The sequence below is a fragment of the Letharia lupina genome (genome assembly GCF_014066315.1).
Source record: "Letharia lupina isolate WasteWater1 chromosome Unknown contig_10, whole genome shotgun sequence".
NCBI lineage: Eukaryota > Fungi > Ascomycota > Lecanoromycetes > Lecanorales > Parmeliaceae > Letharia > Letharia lupina.
In genome coordinates, this window is record NW_023502979.1 from 753,522 (window position 1) to 769,857 (window position 16,336).

The 16,336-nt window shown below is 49.9% G+C and overlaps 9 protein-coding genes across 9 annotated transcripts; 6 read left to right on the plus strand and 3 right to left on the minus strand.

Annotated features, from left to right (window-relative positions):
• Positions 1 to 2,066: 2,066 nt before the first annotated feature.
• HO133_000232 (uncharacterized protein) lies at positions 2,067 to 2,892 on the plus strand (the record flags this gene model as incomplete). Its single annotated transcript, XM_037291172.1, has 3 exons — positions 2,067 to 2,246; positions 2,323 to 2,345; positions 2,847 to 2,892. 3 exons carry the CDS (start codon positions 2,067 to 2,069, stop codon positions 2,890 to 2,892), a joined length of 249 nt encoding a protein of 82 aa, XP_037152607.1.
• A 946-nt stretch (positions 2,893 to 3,838) lies between these two features.
• Positions 3,839 to 4,708, plus strand: HO133_000233 (uncharacterized protein; the record flags this gene model as incomplete). The annotated part of the gene is made up of 1 exon (XM_037291173.1): positions 3,839 to 4,708. One exon carries the CDS (start codon positions 3,839 to 3,841, stop codon positions 4,706 to 4,708), a length of 870 nt encoding a protein of 289 aa, XP_037152608.1.
• A 151-nt stretch (positions 4,709 to 4,859) lies between these two features.
• HO133_000234 (uncharacterized protein) lies at positions 4,860 to 5,341 on the minus strand (the record flags this gene model as incomplete). Its single annotated transcript, XM_037291174.1, has 2 exons — positions 4,860 to 5,180; positions 5,237 to 5,341. The coding sequence occupies 2 exons, from the start codon at positions 5,339 to 5,341 to the stop codon at positions 4,860 to 4,862; spliced, it is 426 nt and encodes a 141-aa protein (XP_037152609.1).
• A 674-nt stretch (positions 5,342 to 6,015) lies between these two features.
• Positions 6,016 to 7,053, plus strand: HO133_000235 (uncharacterized protein; the record flags this gene model as incomplete). Its single annotated transcript, XM_037291175.1, has 2 exons — positions 6,016 to 6,935; positions 6,957 to 7,053. The coding sequence occupies 2 exons, from the start codon at positions 6,016 to 6,018 to the stop codon at positions 7,051 to 7,053; spliced, it is 1,017 nt and encodes a 338-aa protein (XP_037152610.1).
• A 731-nt stretch (positions 7,054 to 7,784) lies between these two features.
• On the plus strand, positions 7,785 to 8,670 carry HO133_000236 (uncharacterized protein; the record flags this gene model as incomplete). The annotated part of the gene is made up of 2 exons (XM_037291176.1): positions 7,785 to 8,022; positions 8,168 to 8,670. The coding sequence occupies 2 exons, from the start codon at positions 7,785 to 7,787 to the stop codon at positions 8,668 to 8,670; spliced, it is 741 nt and encodes a 246-aa protein (XP_037152611.1).
• A 1,769-nt stretch (positions 8,671 to 10,439) lies between these two features.
• HO133_000237 (uncharacterized protein) lies at positions 10,440 to 11,153 on the minus strand (the record flags this gene model as incomplete). Its single annotated transcript, XM_037291177.1, has 2 exons — positions 10,440 to 11,020; positions 11,045 to 11,153. 2 exons carry the CDS (start codon positions 11,151 to 11,153, stop codon positions 10,440 to 10,442), a joined length of 690 nt encoding a protein of 229 aa, XP_037152612.1.
• A 1,039-nt stretch (positions 11,154 to 12,192) lies between these two features.
• On the minus strand, positions 12,193 to 12,934 carry HO133_000238 (uncharacterized protein; the record flags this gene model as incomplete). The annotated part of the gene is made up of 2 exons (XM_037291178.1): positions 12,193 to 12,238; positions 12,414 to 12,934. The coding sequence occupies 2 exons, from the start codon at positions 12,932 to 12,934 to the stop codon at positions 12,193 to 12,195; spliced, it is 567 nt and encodes a 188-aa protein (XP_037152613.1).
• Positions 12,935 to 14,110: 1,176 nt separating this feature from the next.
• HO133_000239 (uncharacterized protein) lies at positions 14,111 to 15,187 on the plus strand (the record flags this gene model as incomplete). Its single annotated transcript, XM_037291179.1, has 1 exon — positions 14,111 to 15,187. The coding sequence occupies one exon, from the start codon at positions 14,111 to 14,113 to the stop codon at positions 15,185 to 15,187; it is 1,077 nt and encodes a 358-aa protein (XP_037152614.1).
• Positions 15,188 to 15,266: 79 nt separating this feature from the next.
• On the plus strand, positions 15,267 to 16,315 carry HO133_000240 (uncharacterized protein; the record flags this gene model as incomplete). Its single annotated transcript, XM_037291180.1, has 2 exons — positions 15,267 to 15,337; positions 15,379 to 16,315. 2 exons carry the CDS (start codon positions 15,267 to 15,269, stop codon positions 16,313 to 16,315), a joined length of 1,008 nt encoding a protein of 335 aa, XP_037152615.1.
• Positions 16,316 to 16,336: the final 21 nt, after the last annotated feature.

The following is a 16,336-nucleotide window of genomic DNA, read 5'->3' on the forward strand; positions in this document are numbered from 1 at the left end:
GCCGTTTCAGCTGAAGGGATTCGATCACGAGATGCATATATGCTGCATATCTATTGGCGCTCCAGTGCCATGGCATTTTTTCAGGATGCGTGCTTTTTATCCGGCTCCATGCTTCACATCCCCTGCCGTACTATTGCTACCAATTGAAGTTATAAAATGGATCCCCCTTTCCACCTTTTGTGTCCAGATTTGAATCCTCGAGTCAAAGGCCGACATCCCAGCTCTCGCTCAATCTTCCCCTGAAAGACATAATGAAATTCCAAGCCACCATCTTCACCTTCCTCACAGGCATACTCGCCGTCGCGGCGAGTCCCGCCGCAGCTCCTGTCCCATATTTCTGCCCTGGCGCCCCCGATCAGTGTTGGTCTTCTCTAGTTTCGTCTCCCCGGTTTGACCAGTCCCGTTCTGAGACAGACATTTCAACCATGTACAGGCGTCTGCGATTTAGCAGGCTACACTCCGACGGCCGGGTACGCACAGACATGCAGCAAGGCCGACTGCGCTAGCGGCTATGAGTGCTACACCCTTGTGCGATGTCCCGTGAGCTGCTCCCTCCGCGGTTCCCTTTTTTCCATTATAGCTGATGTGTCTGCTTGTATGGCAGTATGGGAGGGGCGGGATTCCACCAGTAAGTTCTTCAGGCAGTATCTGACTTGTATCCCACGAGCTGACGATCTTTTCCAAGGAGAACGGGTGCTAGGCTTCTTGACAGGCAATCTCAGGAGATCGAGGCTTCGGGGCAGGGAAGACACGGGTGAAGACTTGGACAGATTGGGTGGAACAAAGTAGTTGCCTGTGAGACTATTCAGATAATCGAATTTTACTCTTCTTCGCCCACCTCGCAAGAATATGTAATATCTGGGCCCTGGAAGATTTAGCCTACAAGCAACTACGTACATTTAGATAAAACTTAAATTGGAGCATTGTTTTTGATTGACAATATTCGAGGAGACGAAGTACTTGTTTGACTAAAACGACAAAAGAGAATACGAGCTTTGCAACTAACATCGTGCATGATGTCAGGGGACGCTGATACATTTCCTGAGAATCAAGGCGCTTTTCAAGGGAGCGAGATTGGACATTTGGGGGGTCTTTAAATCTGACTACTCTGTAGAAATCCTATGTTTTAAGCGTGTGAAGGATTTTATGACAAGAAGATAACTTATATGGAATAGCTACATGGTTCCAGCCAACACCCTGCTGATTGCTACGCTCCTAAAAATGACCCACCGTCTTGTGCCCCCAATGGAAGGGTTTGGAGTGGAACAAATGTCGCCATTCAAATCCAATAGAGGTGTGTGTGTGTGTCACGTGTGCGGATCATCTAATTTCCACTGCTGCAGCCTGCAGCCATCAAAAGAAACAAAAGCAAAATTGCTGCTTTTTGACAGGAGGCTAGGAGATGTCACCATGATGTGGCTTGTCATTCCACGCTTCTTTAAGTTAATCCAAGGTCTTCAGGTACACGTTACCACGTAGGGTCAGTTTTGACGCTTCTGCAAGGTACCGATGCCAACATTGGCAACCCTGTTCAACCCTTCCGCGGCACGATTGGTCGATAGATGATGTTCGCAGATCAACCAGATCAACCAGATCAACCACGGGGCCGAAAATATCCTGACTTGGGTTAAACATCCTTCCCTTAAGCATCCTAAGCTTTAAGCAGCGTGAAAGTTCAAAGCCCACCACCACCTCCGACCACCAGTGACCAACACCACGCCAACCTGATATCATTGCCTCTACAGTCTAGACACCTTAGAGTCTAGACAGCCAAACATGAAGCCAAAAATCACAGAAGGGTGTGAAGGGAACTTGCGTGATCGCGTACCTGATCACGACGGCGCCAGCTTCTCAAGCCCATAAGAACTCCCTGCCCTCCATCAGCACCTCTTTCTCTGCTCCATCCATCTTCTTGATTACAAACACCCCGGTCTTCTCCGATTACACTCGTTTACTTACTATAAAATAATACCCTTCCCCATTCTAATAACAACTATACCTTCTATCCCATCAAAACTACCACTACCACACCGAAGTCCGTATTTTACCAACATCAACCATCAAAAATGCGTTATTCAATTCTCGCCGCTCCCATTGCCCTAGCCGCCAGTGTGTCTGCTGCCACTAGTGTGTCTGCTGGACAATATGCCACCTCGTATACCACCCAGGTTGTCAGCACTTTGACCACATATTGTTCATCGGCGACCTCCCTGTCTATCAATGGCAAGATCATCACTGTCACTGGGGTAAGCTACGCACGCTTCGCAGCATTGCAGTAACCGGTCCATGTGTGTGGACATTGGCTGACAAGTTCCCCTGCAGGCGACAACTTTGACAATCACCGAGTACGTATTTTTCCTTTTCATATTTCTTTATTCTCGAAACATGTTTCCGAGCTCCATCTACACCCTCAGGTAGGCAATACTGACTGCGAGATTGTAATCCAGCTGCCCTTGCACCCTGACGCAACAACTCGTTACAACGAGCCCCACCCCAGTCGCTGTCTCCTCCACCAAGTTTGTCTCCTCAGTCCCAGTCGTCGTCCCCTCGACCAAGGTTATCTCCTCGGTCCCAGTCGTTGTTTCCTCGACCAAGGTTGTTTCCTCGGTTCCAGTCGTCGTCTCCTCGACCAAGGTTGTCTCCTCCGTCCCTGTCGTCGTGGCAATCTCTTCGACCCCGGCCGTCAGACTCACCACCGCCTCAGCACCATTCCCAGCCTCTAACAGCACCACCCTGCGTGCCAGTACTGCTTCAGCCGGCACCACCTCTCGATCTGTATCCTCTACAGCGGCGACGCCGACGACGACGACCTTCAAGGGTGCCGCTAACAAAGTGGGCGCTTCCAGCGTCAGCTTTGTCGCTCTGCTCGGTCTCGCTGCTTACCTCCTGTAGGTGATGTTGTGCTAGCCTTGTGGCATACGCTTTAGAGGGTCTTGCTTGCTTGCCTGCGCATGGGACGTGTGCGCACGAGGTGGTACTTCCACCTTTTGTGTTTCGATAATTCAAACATGGCGCATTAGTCGCGGTATTTGGACTTTGGTTTTAGTTTCAATATTCTTTTCACGGTGATGTGGATATGAAGGGGTTTTTGGTGGGGGCGGGGGGGTGTATGTAGAGAGAGAAAACGGGGATGGAGAGGATGAGTGGTGTCCCTGAAGCGTCTTGTTGCGTAGCTAAAGTTCTGAACAGCATCACATAGGAAATCAAAAATGGACACGATCACCGCCGTCAGCATTTGCTTTCATTTTTTCATTTGCTCCAGCACCAATGTTCTCTCCGAAGAACTCCCGAATTTCAGGGGGCCATACTTGTAACCTCACCCCAAAAATGAGATCGCGGCCCTTACAATAAGAACGAAAAGGGCCTGTCAGGCTGTCGCATACGTGTTGTTGTGAGGTAATTGCACCGCTGGAATATGATGCATGTGGGGCATGTGGAGCATCGGCAAATGGCTCCAGAAACAACATTCCAACACTCCTTGATTTACCGTTTTCATTGGCAAGTTGTTATCGAAGCTAGTGAAGCTATGGGGCCGACTTCCACTCCCTAATCTTGTAGGCATCTAGAAGTATATGCTCAGTATATACGCCCGGGGAAAAGATGTAGCGAGATGAACTGTGTTCACGCTAAGAGTTTTGATCACTTTTAACCCGACATCGAGCCCGCTCGCTAAAAGCGGCAGCTCTAGCCTAGGAGAGCTCTTTCTTTACCCGCCAAGCTTTCTTAAATCCTGGATTCCTGGTCCACAATTCGTTGTCCTTCCATTATCATGGCATGAACAACAAGCGAAAGTCGGCTTAGCTGGCTACGACCTCCTTCAATAGTAGGTATTTACTGAATGGCAGCCAAGAAACAGCGCCGTCCGCAACTCCTCTCCTCTACCCGTCCTCGCAATATCAAGCCAACGCTCTCCCTCTCCTCTCGCACGACACGCTCTCTAATTCGCTCTCATCATACTCTGCGCAAACAAGTTTCTGCCGCTCTTGCCAAAGGCGACACTAGCGAGGCTCAAGCTATTCAAGCGAAGATCGATGCATCCGGCGGCCTGCCCAAGTACCAGGAAGCCAGTAAACAAGGGCAGTCGGCGCAGAGGGGCGGTGATACGAGCAAGATCCTGACGGAATGGCTGACAATGGGAGAGGGAGAGGACAAAATATCAGTGGAAAGCGGGAAGCGGTTAAGAATGCTTGAGGTTGGCGCGCTAAGACCAGATAATGCTTGCTCGCGGAGTGGGCTCTTTGATATGGAGAGGATCGATCTACATTCTCAGCATCCTGATATCAAACAGCAGGACTTCATAGAGAGGCCTACCTGCGCAGCTGGAGACTTAGATCAAGAAGGCTTCGATATTGTGAGCTTAAGCTTGGTAGTCAATTTTGTCGGCGATCCGGTGGAAAGAGGAGAAATGCTAAGGCGGGTTGCGAGCTTTCTCAGACCCTACTCAGGTCGCAAAGTGGGGCTTTTCCCGGGGCTCTTCCTGGTGCTGCCTGCGCCCTGTGTGGCCAACTCTAGATACCTGGATGAGGAGAGGCTGAATGCAATCATGGAAAGCTTGGGTTACAAAAGAGCAAAGCGAAAGTTGAGTGCGAAATTGGTCTACTACCTCTGGAAGTATGAGGCAGGAAAGGCTGAGGGATCGAAAGTATTTAAGAAGGAGGAGATCAGATCCGGAAAGTCAAGGAACAATTTTGCAATTGTGCTGCGTTGAAGTCAGACATGCGGGGGCGTGTTGGCCGGACCATCTTCAATTCCTTACTTGTCGTGCTCCGAAAAATCACTCGAAGGCATTGGACGAGAATCATTAGAAGGTTCGTTGCACATCAATTACTTGCATTCTGTTCACTGCAGCAACGACTCCCTCAATCTTTGATCTCCTGCTTGTGAAATATACCCGGTACTTCTGGCATCCACTTCTCGCGCCTCTTGCACCAGAATTCGCCTTTTGGCGGCAAATCGCCAGGGTGATCCAGCGTCCCTGTCATGATATATCGAAAGTCCTTCATTGCCGCTGCACCGACCTCCAAGATCCCGCTTCCGCATGTCGGGCAGAACTCTCGGTGCAGAGTTGTGCCACTCCCATTATCTGCTTCGTGTATTGTAGGCTTTTTAGACTCGGAAGTATAAGAAAAGGAGGAGACTGGGACTTTTGTTGTCAATCCGAATGCTGTTCCAAAGAATTTCTGGCGAGTTGTTAGCATTGGAGCACCCCAGACACTTCGTGCAAGCGGCTACATACCTTGCAGTTCTTGCAGTGGCAGAGAGAAGTGCGAGCATCGTCCGGTGACACGTCAATGGTGTACTTGACCTCACCGCAGTAGCAGCCCCCCTTGTAAATGGGCATTGCAAATGCTGAGCTAGTTGAAATCGGGCGGTTGCTTGCTGAATCAATGGATGGGCGTAGGAACTTTGCCGAGGTCGCTGCTGGCCGCAGTATTCTGTGCATTTGTCTGTTCAATTCATTGGGAACCTGGATACGTCAGTATGCCATCATGTTCGCGCCAATAGCGGCGCTTGTTGCGTCTAAACTACAGGGTTTAAACCCTCAGCTTCAAGATCCCTCGAGTAATTTCTTGAGCTTTTCATCTTACCATGGAGTGGACTGCAATGAATGCGCTCCGTACTTTCATATAGCCGTGCCTGTATGCTTCTTGGCGGTGTAGCAGATGGGAATGGTGGAGTTCTTTCTCGAGCAGTCTCAGTCTTATGAACCAGCTTTCTATCAACCGAGAGCGTGCAAGATGCCTTAGGTCTGTTGGAAGGACGTCATTTTCAGCAGCGATGCTAAATCTATTGACCCCGTCGCGTCAATATTGGCGCCTGTCCGGTTGTTGCGAGGCACTTTCCCCGTTCGCTTTTCTCCTAACCCAGACTATCGCATGTCGCAAATACCATTAGACCAAAGCATGCTAAGCCCCAAGCATGGAATGCTTTTCCCTTCACTGTACCGCTTGTTTTCCTTACCATCTAGCCACCTTCAACACACGGCTGGTTCTTCTCAAGCCCTTTTGAGGCGTCATGCTTTCTTTCTTCTTGTCATGCCTTTTTGGCTTTAGCGTGGTCAACTCAACTGTCATTACTCTGCCAGGTCATCTGCGAAACGGGACAGTGCTTCTTGATCTTTCTCAGAAAAACTCAACTGTGATTGGAGCTGAGCTCGGTCCCACAAATCATGCAAGTTCGCTAGGGGATCCCATTGACACACACTTTAAGACCATAATCCAAGTGTATCCAGAGGTCGGAGTCTCCGGCAAGTCGACGTACATGAATATCTTGAAGGCCATGATAAAGTTGTCCTACAGCGAAGGCACACATGCATATGCTGGGGAAACGTTTTCGTTCGACCTCTATACAAATGTCAAAATCCGGATCACGCGCGTTACTTCCTCCAGCTCAGCCTTGCAATACCGATATGCCATATGGGGATTATTCAAGGCGGCCCAATACCTGACTGAGAACAACATCATTGCATGCGTTATCGTGAATCTGTTCTGGTCTGGAGGCGGTGCACCGGCCTTGGTAGGAGTCATAGAGATCTTTCCAGATCCTCTGCCAGGCAATGCTGAAAGCAACGAAATCCAACGTCTTATGGGAATCGGTCAAGGAGCAGAACCCCCGCCCACGTCGCTTGGTCTGGCCAACCTCACCTCCATTTTTAGCAATGAGTCCGGCCTCGCAACATCCGCTAATGCTGGAAAACTCTCAGTGTTCTTCGAATTTCAAGGGCCAACTTTGTCCGTCTCAGAGGTCTTCATGACGCTGTTCCTTACGTTATTAGAGATAGCATCGTTCGGAACAACGCACCTTGTGCACGATTTGAAGGTCCAAGATTTGATTACCAAAACGGAACTTGTATACGAACATTATGGTGCACCACGGACATCTCCACCGTTCTTCGTTTATCATGTGGCCGCGCGTGCTCTGGGATTCGTTCCTAAGTATATGTTTGAACAACATAGGTTTGAAGCAGTCACCTTTGTGTTGGAAGTGGACGGCACGCCAGTGGGAACAGGGTTCCTGCGGAAGTTTTCGAGTACCTCTTCTATATCGTCGTAGAATTTTGAAGCGAAGAAGGTCCGTTCGTCTCGTCGTTCCAGCTGTGACCTACGATGAAGACCGAGAAAGTTCAGGAGCGCAACGCGAAATGAAACGGGCATGTCAGACAACCGTCGAGAATATCGAAATTTTCAACACAATCAGAGCTGAGCATTGCCACTCTTGAAATCCGTATTTGTATTTCATCCCATCTCTCTCTATACATAAAATCAAAAGAAGCATTTACCATCGTGCCTCCCCTCAATACATCTCGCTTCGCGTGTTGAGACAGGTTGCAAGTCTTCAACATCGCCAATTTGAAAATCGTGTTTTCATACGACACATTTGGCTCGGAGCTTCGTGTCAGATCTACCGTAAACCTCGAATGCTTCTTCAATACATCTTCCCTGGGAGGTAATCAAGGGGAAATCAAAGCTAAGACAAATTGTGATCCCGCAAACCTTCAGTCTTCTTCAACACATTTTCCATCGATCTCCTCAGGCGCCGATTCCAATCGAGGTTCTCAACATAGCAAGCATTCAACTTCCTATCAACACATTCCTGAGATCTCCTTGCAAAGCGATCCTGTGTTGGAAGCGAGAAACCAATCCCGCTCCGAACGGCGGGCTACCTATCCCCGGAGTTATCTCGGTAGGAACCAAATTCCGAGGCAGGAGATGATAATTGGAGGACGCAGCCACCACTGAGCCGCATTTCATGTGACTTGGGAAATTTCGATCTGTCCCACAGTCATGGCAAAAATCCTACACCTAGCAACCGAGCTTATAGTCGCCATAACCTCCAACATTCCCAGATCATCCGATGAACCACACGTCGTACTGGTCAATCGCAAAATGCACCATATGATCGCCCAGGAACTGTATAAACACATCGTGCTGGGTCAGAGTGGAGACCCCTCAAACAGAGGCGGCTCTAAATGGATACATGAAGATCCATGCTGGGATACAGTCCGCCTCCTTCGCTTTTCCGGTATGCCGAAGACCACGCCTTGGTCTCACAAGCCGGTGGTTGTGGCTCTTGATCTCGGGCTAGATTCAAACACCTTGCACGAATCCTTGGGATGCTCAGCCCTGATGCTGCACCTCCCTAGCTTGAAGAGGCTTTGTCTCAGCAGCAAGAGACCTGCTGGACGCGAACCGGGGCAAACACACACTCTTTTCTGTCACCTTCCGAGACAGGACGAAGACCGCAGGGTGTGTGAGCGTAACACTCGAGAGCCTCGTCATCGACACCGATCAAAGCGGAGACCGTCGTGACGGCAGCGGTGTTCAAACCTTACGTCCCTTTATCGCTTTGAAGCGCCTCAGTGTTCAGAGCCATATCTTGTTTGGCGACCGTGGTGACCCTCTGTTCATGACCCAAGATGATGGCAACGACGTTGGACTGGACATGATACTATTGACCAAATTCCTGCCCATGGGATTGCAGCAACTTCAGACGACCTGTTGGACAGATCGACAGGAAGACTGGGAGCCACAGTGGGGGTCCTTGATTGCTCTCCCGCTCGAGAAGCTAATGCAAGCTGGTCTTTGCGCTTTGCCGGAGCGGCATCACATCACAGTGGATCATCCAGCCAGGGACCAAGGGTTTCGTGGCATGGCGTATAATACAATATAGCCTTGGTGTATCATTGGGAAGACGACAAGCCAGAACGGACAAGTTACTCAAATAGACAGAGAAATTTAAGTCTTGGATATACTAAACAAACAGATTGTGAGATATGCTTCTGACGCAATAACATCAGTGTCGAGGACCTGCGATTGTTGGTGTTGTCCGGATCAGGCCATCGCGTTAGAAGAGCAGTGCACATTCGATAGGGTTTTTGGGGGTGTTGAGAGGTCATCGTGGACCATGCATGGCGCAAATGTTCAATCAAGGGAAGATTGCAAGAGGACTGTTTTACACACTATCAATGCTACGTGGGGGTGTCCCTCGGGTACGACAACGTATGCGCCGTGTTCGAATCCGTAACACCTTTCCTACTAACAACGGGTTCTACTTGTTATCACTGTTTTTGCCTGACCATAACTCTTAGGACCTTGAGCTAGCTCGTATAGATGATGCCCTCAGTCGCATGATTCCATCCACTGCTTTACGTACTCACTGGGACCGCAGAAATTGGACAACCAAAAGAGCACTCTGAGGAATATGATGCGCCGATTCACTCCCCTGCATGCCGTCTCAACGTCCCAGCATTTAACGCCAGGCGTCATCACACCGCGCATGTGAAGCTCGTATATCCAATCCGGCGATCCGAAACCTTCGCGTCCATCTTGATGCCCCGCTGATATAATCCTGCAGTAGAACAGTCGAATCGATCCACCATCTTCTGCACCCGTTCCTCGGCGCTAAGCTCAGTTGTCCGCTTGGAGTACAGCCACAGTGTGACACTTCGTAAGTGCCGCGGGGTGCTCATTTCCTCTGCCATCAGATCCACGAGTAGTTGGGCAACATGTTCGCATCGTGTGATGAGTCGCTGTGACCATGGAAAAAGGACCGAACTCAAATACTCGAAATCATCATGACAACACACGTCCAGCTGCTGCAAGCATACCGGCAGCGACCCTCCCGTCATTTTCAGTGAGAGTCCATCCAAAAATCACTGACCCAGCAGCGGCTTTGCATGCACGGGTGTTTGAGTGTGGTGAAATGGCCGAGACAGTTCACTATTGCGGCGACAAGAGAACGGCCAGTCGCTACTGCTGAGATCGAGGCTTTCCAGCGTTTCGCTCACACGATCGAGTGACCATACTACCGCGTACGGCAACGCTGAACCTGGTCTGGTAGACGATACCCCGAGAGGACGGAATCGCCTCAGAGATGTCATCCGGGTAAGTGATGTAGCGAAGTCGCGCATTCCGACTATGCCGACAAAATCAAGGCCCATCTCGAAGGTGCGGATCACGGAGCGAAGATCGGATTTGGCGGCCAATGTGGCAGGAAGTCGCGTGATGTTCGAGCGTCGAACCTCATGACCATTTTCAAAAGGAATTTGAACCGGGTAGTCGTGCGGGTGGAGGACGATGTGCTCGTACAGAAGCGCTTTGATCAAGCGATTGAGTCTGACGGTCGAGAAGGACGAGTTTTAGGCTGTGAGCGGGTTTGCGGATGTGAGAGCCGATGGCGATGATGAGCTCGTTTGAAAGATCTGTGAAGCTTGCCATGGCTGCGAGGGCGATCCTGAGAGGCTGGCGGAGGGGGTGTGACAGGTGGGAGGTTGATGGTGGAAGGTTAGGAGTCCATTATTAGAAGGTAATCAGTGTGTCGACAGGTGGTCTATGTATCGAGAAATGTAGGTCACGTATGCGTTGGTTGTAAGTGTTGTTTGGAGACTGTCATATTGACACAGTCAGTACGAAGGGTTTTAGCTCATGTTAGAACGGTCTTTATGGGCTCTGGTTATTGAAATGGAAGTGCTGTGGAGGATGTGTCACAGCAAGAGGCTGACTCGCCTTGGGCGCCGTCTGCAGGTTGTGAAGACTGTGTTGATGAGTAACTGGCGAGTTATGTAGGAGGATCGAGCGAAACTTATGCATAACGGGAAGCCAGGCAAAAGCACCGATCCATTTCCTTCGACTTTGGGGCCGCGTCTTGTGCTGAACGATGCTCCATGTCGGCTCGAAGGGATGAACTTGAAAGCGGAAGGATTGCTTCGCCTCCGCAGCACCAACGACATCCGAGAATGTTTTGAAGTCGGTGTGATGTTCAAAATTGAAGCTGAACTTTGAGAAACGTGCACGCTCAAAAGCCTCGAAGACCCGATCGAATTCGAACCTGGAGCTCCCCGACGCCCGTTGTAGCTGGCGGGCTGCCCTTAATGTGGGCAATCTGCCATGCTTATAAGAGACTCGATGATGAACTGCTGATATAGAGTCGCCGTGGTTGTAGACGTCATTCTTGATAGCTAGGTTGTTTTCAATAAAGTCGTCGAAATTGACCACGTCTTTCCCGATCAGCTCTCGGATCTCTGGAAGCTAACATTGCGGTGTACCCAGCTCGATGTTCTTCTCGAGATCCAATTCGTACGCTCGTGAAGACCAGCCTTCGCTTTCCCACGTCCGCCTGAGCCATTTCATTTTCACCACCGTTTCATAGGTCATTGCTTTTAAGTAGTGCTTGTCGAAAGGTAGTTTGGGGATAGACTGAGCAATTGTTGATCCGCCTTTCTGGGCCTGTCAGATCCTCCAGAGGTGAGATCTTGGTCGCCAAGATTTCTTTCACGTCAGCAAGATTTGGGGTGTCTTCCTGGCGTGAACCACTGAGCAAATGCATGGTAGTTGGAGCCTATGAATCAAGCGCTGACTCGCTCGGTCCGTGGATAATGGTACGTCGGAGGCGATGGAGCTCCTGCGTGAGCACATGGTCGTGCAGTTGCGCACACCCAAAAGGGGCAGAATCGACGGTTGTTGCCTAGAAATGTGCGGGAACTTGCAATGCATAACATTAAGAAGATGACTTCATCCATCTCAACTATTCGATAATGAGACCGGGACTTGTGAGATATCTGGATACTCAAATAAAAAATAGGATAAATTAAGCAAAATAGAATAAAAATATATAATTAAAATAAACGACTATGAGTCATGAATACGGAAAAGTTAATGCTCTCCCCTATAACAATAAAAACCTAGCACAAAAAAAAGTATCTAGATTCTCTATTTCAAAAGAATACGGGAAAGATGAGTCTGGATCTTGCTGCATATCTCCCCAAAAGATGAATGGTTTGGGTTCTATACCGTAGATCAGGCACGTCGTCGAAGACCTCTATTTGGACAACAGAACTTCAGAAGAGAATAAAGCAGTCCTGATGACCGTGTAATAGCGTGAGATCCCACTCTCGATGAATGGAAGACCGGATCAGTAGCAACAAATCCCAAGATTCGCGCGAGTCGGCAAACGTGCGCAACAACTCAATTGAAGTACTATTCGCTCGCTAAAACAATCTTGCGCCTTGATGAAGCACAACGGGGAGATGCGGCCAAAAGACAGTGACATTGTACTGCCAAACAACCCTGTGATGTAAAATCTCAACACTTTCAGGCAAGCAGCACTTTGTACGCAGCCGAAAGAAATTCAAGAAGTGACACGCGCACTGGCGGCAGCCCCTCAGAAGGAGTCACTCTATTACCCACGAGTCCTTCAATCAATAGCATTATCACCTTCAAGCACAACTGTATCAACAGCTCTGTTTTTCCAAGGCCACCTGCACGCACCGGAGTCAGCGTGGCTTCTTTGGGGCAAAATACCCTGGTATGAGACTGGCTTGGGAGTTGAAACTGGCCTACTGCTCGCGAGACAGGTTGTGCGGTTCAAAGCCAAGGGTTCGATGAGGGAGAGTATACTCCGAAATGTGCACTTACAACCTCCCCAACACCAACACCTCCATCAACTTCTTTGGCCCCACCACAGCCTTCCCTCCCAGTGCCTGATTGAGCGCAGTACACCTCCTTGCAGTATCAATCGCCGCATCTCTAATCTCTCCAACGTAGAAAACATCCTCGGCATCTGCACTGACCATATCGAGGAAAATGACGCAAGTTCTGTATGTGAAGCTATTTGGCAGTACGAAAGTAGTGTCACCGTTTCGACGGAAATTTATGGGCCTGTGGGAATCATGAGCAGCTATCTTCTTCTCCGCGTTGAAGCAATCGATAAAATTTGTGCGGGAGAGTTTATGAGGCTCTTGTGGTGGGGCTTGGTGGAAGCAGCCTATTAGGTCCCCAAGAGCGTTGGTCATGTCGATGGTGGATCTGTCGGGAAAGGTAGTATTCAGGTCCTTTGTTGAATTGAAACCCTCAAGAGCACCTAGGTCAGAAGGGCTTGCTACGCACGGCAATGCAAACAAGGTGAAGACGAAGCACGAAAGAAGGATATCGAGCATTGTGTACGGCCGGAATCATGACTTTCCCTCGAAAACCCTAACCATCCCAAACAAGCAGGATTTCAGTATAAGAGATGGATCTGAAACGTTAATACCTGCCAAATAACAGTCGTGTGCCTCCGCGTTCACCCGCGCTTCGGTTGAGAGCCCCACGTAAAGAATCCGACTTTGCGACCCATCCTTTCCATTGCCACGTTCCACAAATATGAGATATTTCTTATGGAGAACGATGAATCACCGAAAACATCCCTTTTTCCGTAAGCGCGAATACAAATTGCATGCAAAGTAGGGCCACATGAAAAGCGTCTCCATTTGACAAAGTGGGACAAAGCGCACGAGGATTACCAACTGACTTCACCCGGGCTCTCGGCGCATGCACTGTCTCAATGCGGATGGCAAGCGTTCTTCGCATGGCACGTTCCAACTCTCGGTTCCTTCGAGTCAAGACCCATACCATATCATAGATCTTATTTCTCATAGTGAGGAGGAAGGACAAGTCATCAAGCTTGAGAGGTTGATTGGTCCTCAAACAGGCTTCACTTTCTTCACCACCGTCTCCAACTCCAGCAGGTGGATTTGACATTGCAAGCGAGATGCACGATGCCAATCCGAACAGATCCTGCCCTCTACAGCAGATTCAAAAGTTCTTAGCAGGCCGGCGTCAAGCAAAGTACCTTCTCTGCCTCCTGATCAGGATCCGTCTCACAGCACCCATATCAGCTTGCGAGCCTTCAGCCTCTACTCGGCGTCTTCCCATCGCTGAGCTCGTTTGACGGCGAGAACATACCATTCAGCTTCACATCACGGTCTGTAATTGGAGCAACAAATCTTTCCGATGTGCTGTAGGTCAGATCGTATGTAACTCAACGATTTGATGATTCTAGGGGGTCTGATGCTATGGTTGACTTTGAGAATTGTTGGGGGAAGGAAGCCATCACAGTGGGTGGGGCCTTTTTGAGAATCCGTGTCCTCCCGCTAAGTCCTCACACTAATATTAAACACGAACGCAGCAGCCATTGTGAGATTGTGTAATGCTATGAGTAGAGCTCATAGTCAATGAACATCTGAAATGCCTTCAGCAGTCAATGGTCGAGAGCCTCTCTTGTTCCTCAATGAGCGGTGCTAACGGTCATAGGCCCCAACTTTGAAGAAGCACTCGACCACGTGATATTAGGCATGTTTACTTCTACCCACACCCCACAAAACATTATCCTGACAGTGCAGACAGCGTCGGAAACCCAAACGAAGAAGAATTTTCCCGTGTTGAAGACTCATCTAGAAAAGATCCAGTCTCATGCCCAGCAACATGGCTTAACAACCGCAACCCTAAAGCGACTTCTTGAAGTGCTGACATCCCCCAATGCCCTCGACCATACGACTCAAAAGGCATTATTCAAAATCTTGTATCCTGCTGGCCAGGTTCCTTCTCATTTAATATGTATGGCTGTGAACGCTTTGGGCTATGGCAGTCGAAAAGCTTCGGTGTCCAATCAGCAACTGCTGCTGAAATGGATGATTGTGATTCACGATGTTCTAGAAGACAAATCGATATTGTCTAGCCTCTACAGCGTTCTCTTCAATCTCCTGGACATGAATAGTCTACGCGCGGATCTATGCCCTCTCCTTGCTCAAATTACCAGGAGGAAACATGTCAGACCATTTCGAGTCCAGATGCTGCAAGATCTCAGCCAGAAGGTTGGTCGAGAGCCTGCTCTTTCGAAGATCATGCAGATCTATGATACCTATGCTCCAGGTATGTTAGATGTCAAGAAAGCAACCGGTCGAGTTCTAGAGTTCTCACATCCCGATTTCGAATGGGCCAATCAGCTCCAAAGGATCCGGGAGAAAGCAGATCACCTGTCTGCGGATCCCCCTCATCAACGAGAGGCAACCCCATCATTTCGCCGAGGACCCAAGAGACCACGATTATCAGCCTCAGTAGAGGGATCCTACAGTCTCGACCGAATCGACAATGCAGAAGATCTGGTCAACAACGTGGAGAAAGTCAGGATCACAGGGCTAGCAACCTCAGACCTAGACGACCCAGTACTGCAAATCTACGTGACGCTTGGCTCTGAGGATAGTCACACAGAGGACGTCAATGAATGCCTCTCCAAAGCCTTCATGCAGCAACACGAGAGCTTAACGAGTGGTCGAGATGCGAAGAAGCCGCTAGTGGAGGTCCTGGACGAGGCTTTAGCATACACACAATACACCAAAGTAGGTATCAAAATTCCCGGGAGCTTAAAGTGAGCAGGGGTTGGAGACTGACACTGAGATTCTAGACGTTACCCAAACCCGTGATGACCTTCCTAGAAAAGTACCTACCAGGATGGCTACCACCGCAACACCAAGGAATAATCCTAGATCTCTTATCCCACATCCCGCTCCAAACATTCTCCGGTACGCCCCTCTTCCTTGACACCACATATTTACTCATCAAGCCAAGCCCTCCAAACCACCCTCCTCAACCCCCTGGAAACCGCTCTCCTCAGCGCCCCAACCATCACCAACCCCCTCCCCACCCTGCTGACCTTCTACACCGCGCTCCTCACGAAGTGGACCGCCCCTCTTCTCTCCTCGCCATCCGCACCAACACCCAGCCAAGTGGCCATCCTCCTCGGTCTAGCCAAGCACACGAATTTGCTAACGCAAACCCTCCTCACAACATCACCCACCGCATCCACCATCTCCCTAATACTAACGCACCTGTCGTCCCTCCCGCTTCTGGTCGCACCACCCCTGTCGATCCCCCTGCCACCACCACCGCCATTAACAACGTATCTGATCATCTTCACAGCACCATCACTCTCAACCCTATCACGGCTCTGCTCGCTGCTCACCAGCTGGAAAGTGGCTTTCGAGAGCAACGCCAGTACAGCCCGGGATCAAGGGCAAATCGAATCGCTAAATGCAGCATTGATGGACACGTGCAACCTGCTCTTCCGCTCTCGGGCTTTCAACGCCGCGGATGGACATGCGTTGGGTTGCCTCATCCCACCGCCTGTGGTGACTAGTCTCTCGACCTATACGAGCGGATTGGATCCGCCGCAACCGCTCACGAGTCTCTTTTCACTGAGCCACAACCCAAATGTGTCGGCCTTGAGTATTACCGCTTTTCGCGAGGTAGAGGATTCTGCTGAGGATAAGCAGCCGGGGAGTGTAGCTGTGAGACATGCTGGACCGATCACGACGAAAAGTCTGGCGCAGTTGGGAAGGGAAGGCGGTGTGAAGATGGGGTGGAAGGAGTACAGAGTACTTGTGCTGAGATGGTTGGAGGATGTTGGGGTCAGTGGAATTGCAGACTTTGGGGCAGCGACTATGCCCGGCATGAAAGGTGGGCAGGATGCGGTAGCTAGAGCGAAAGCAGGAGTGGCATGAATTGAACAATTTTTGTCTTCT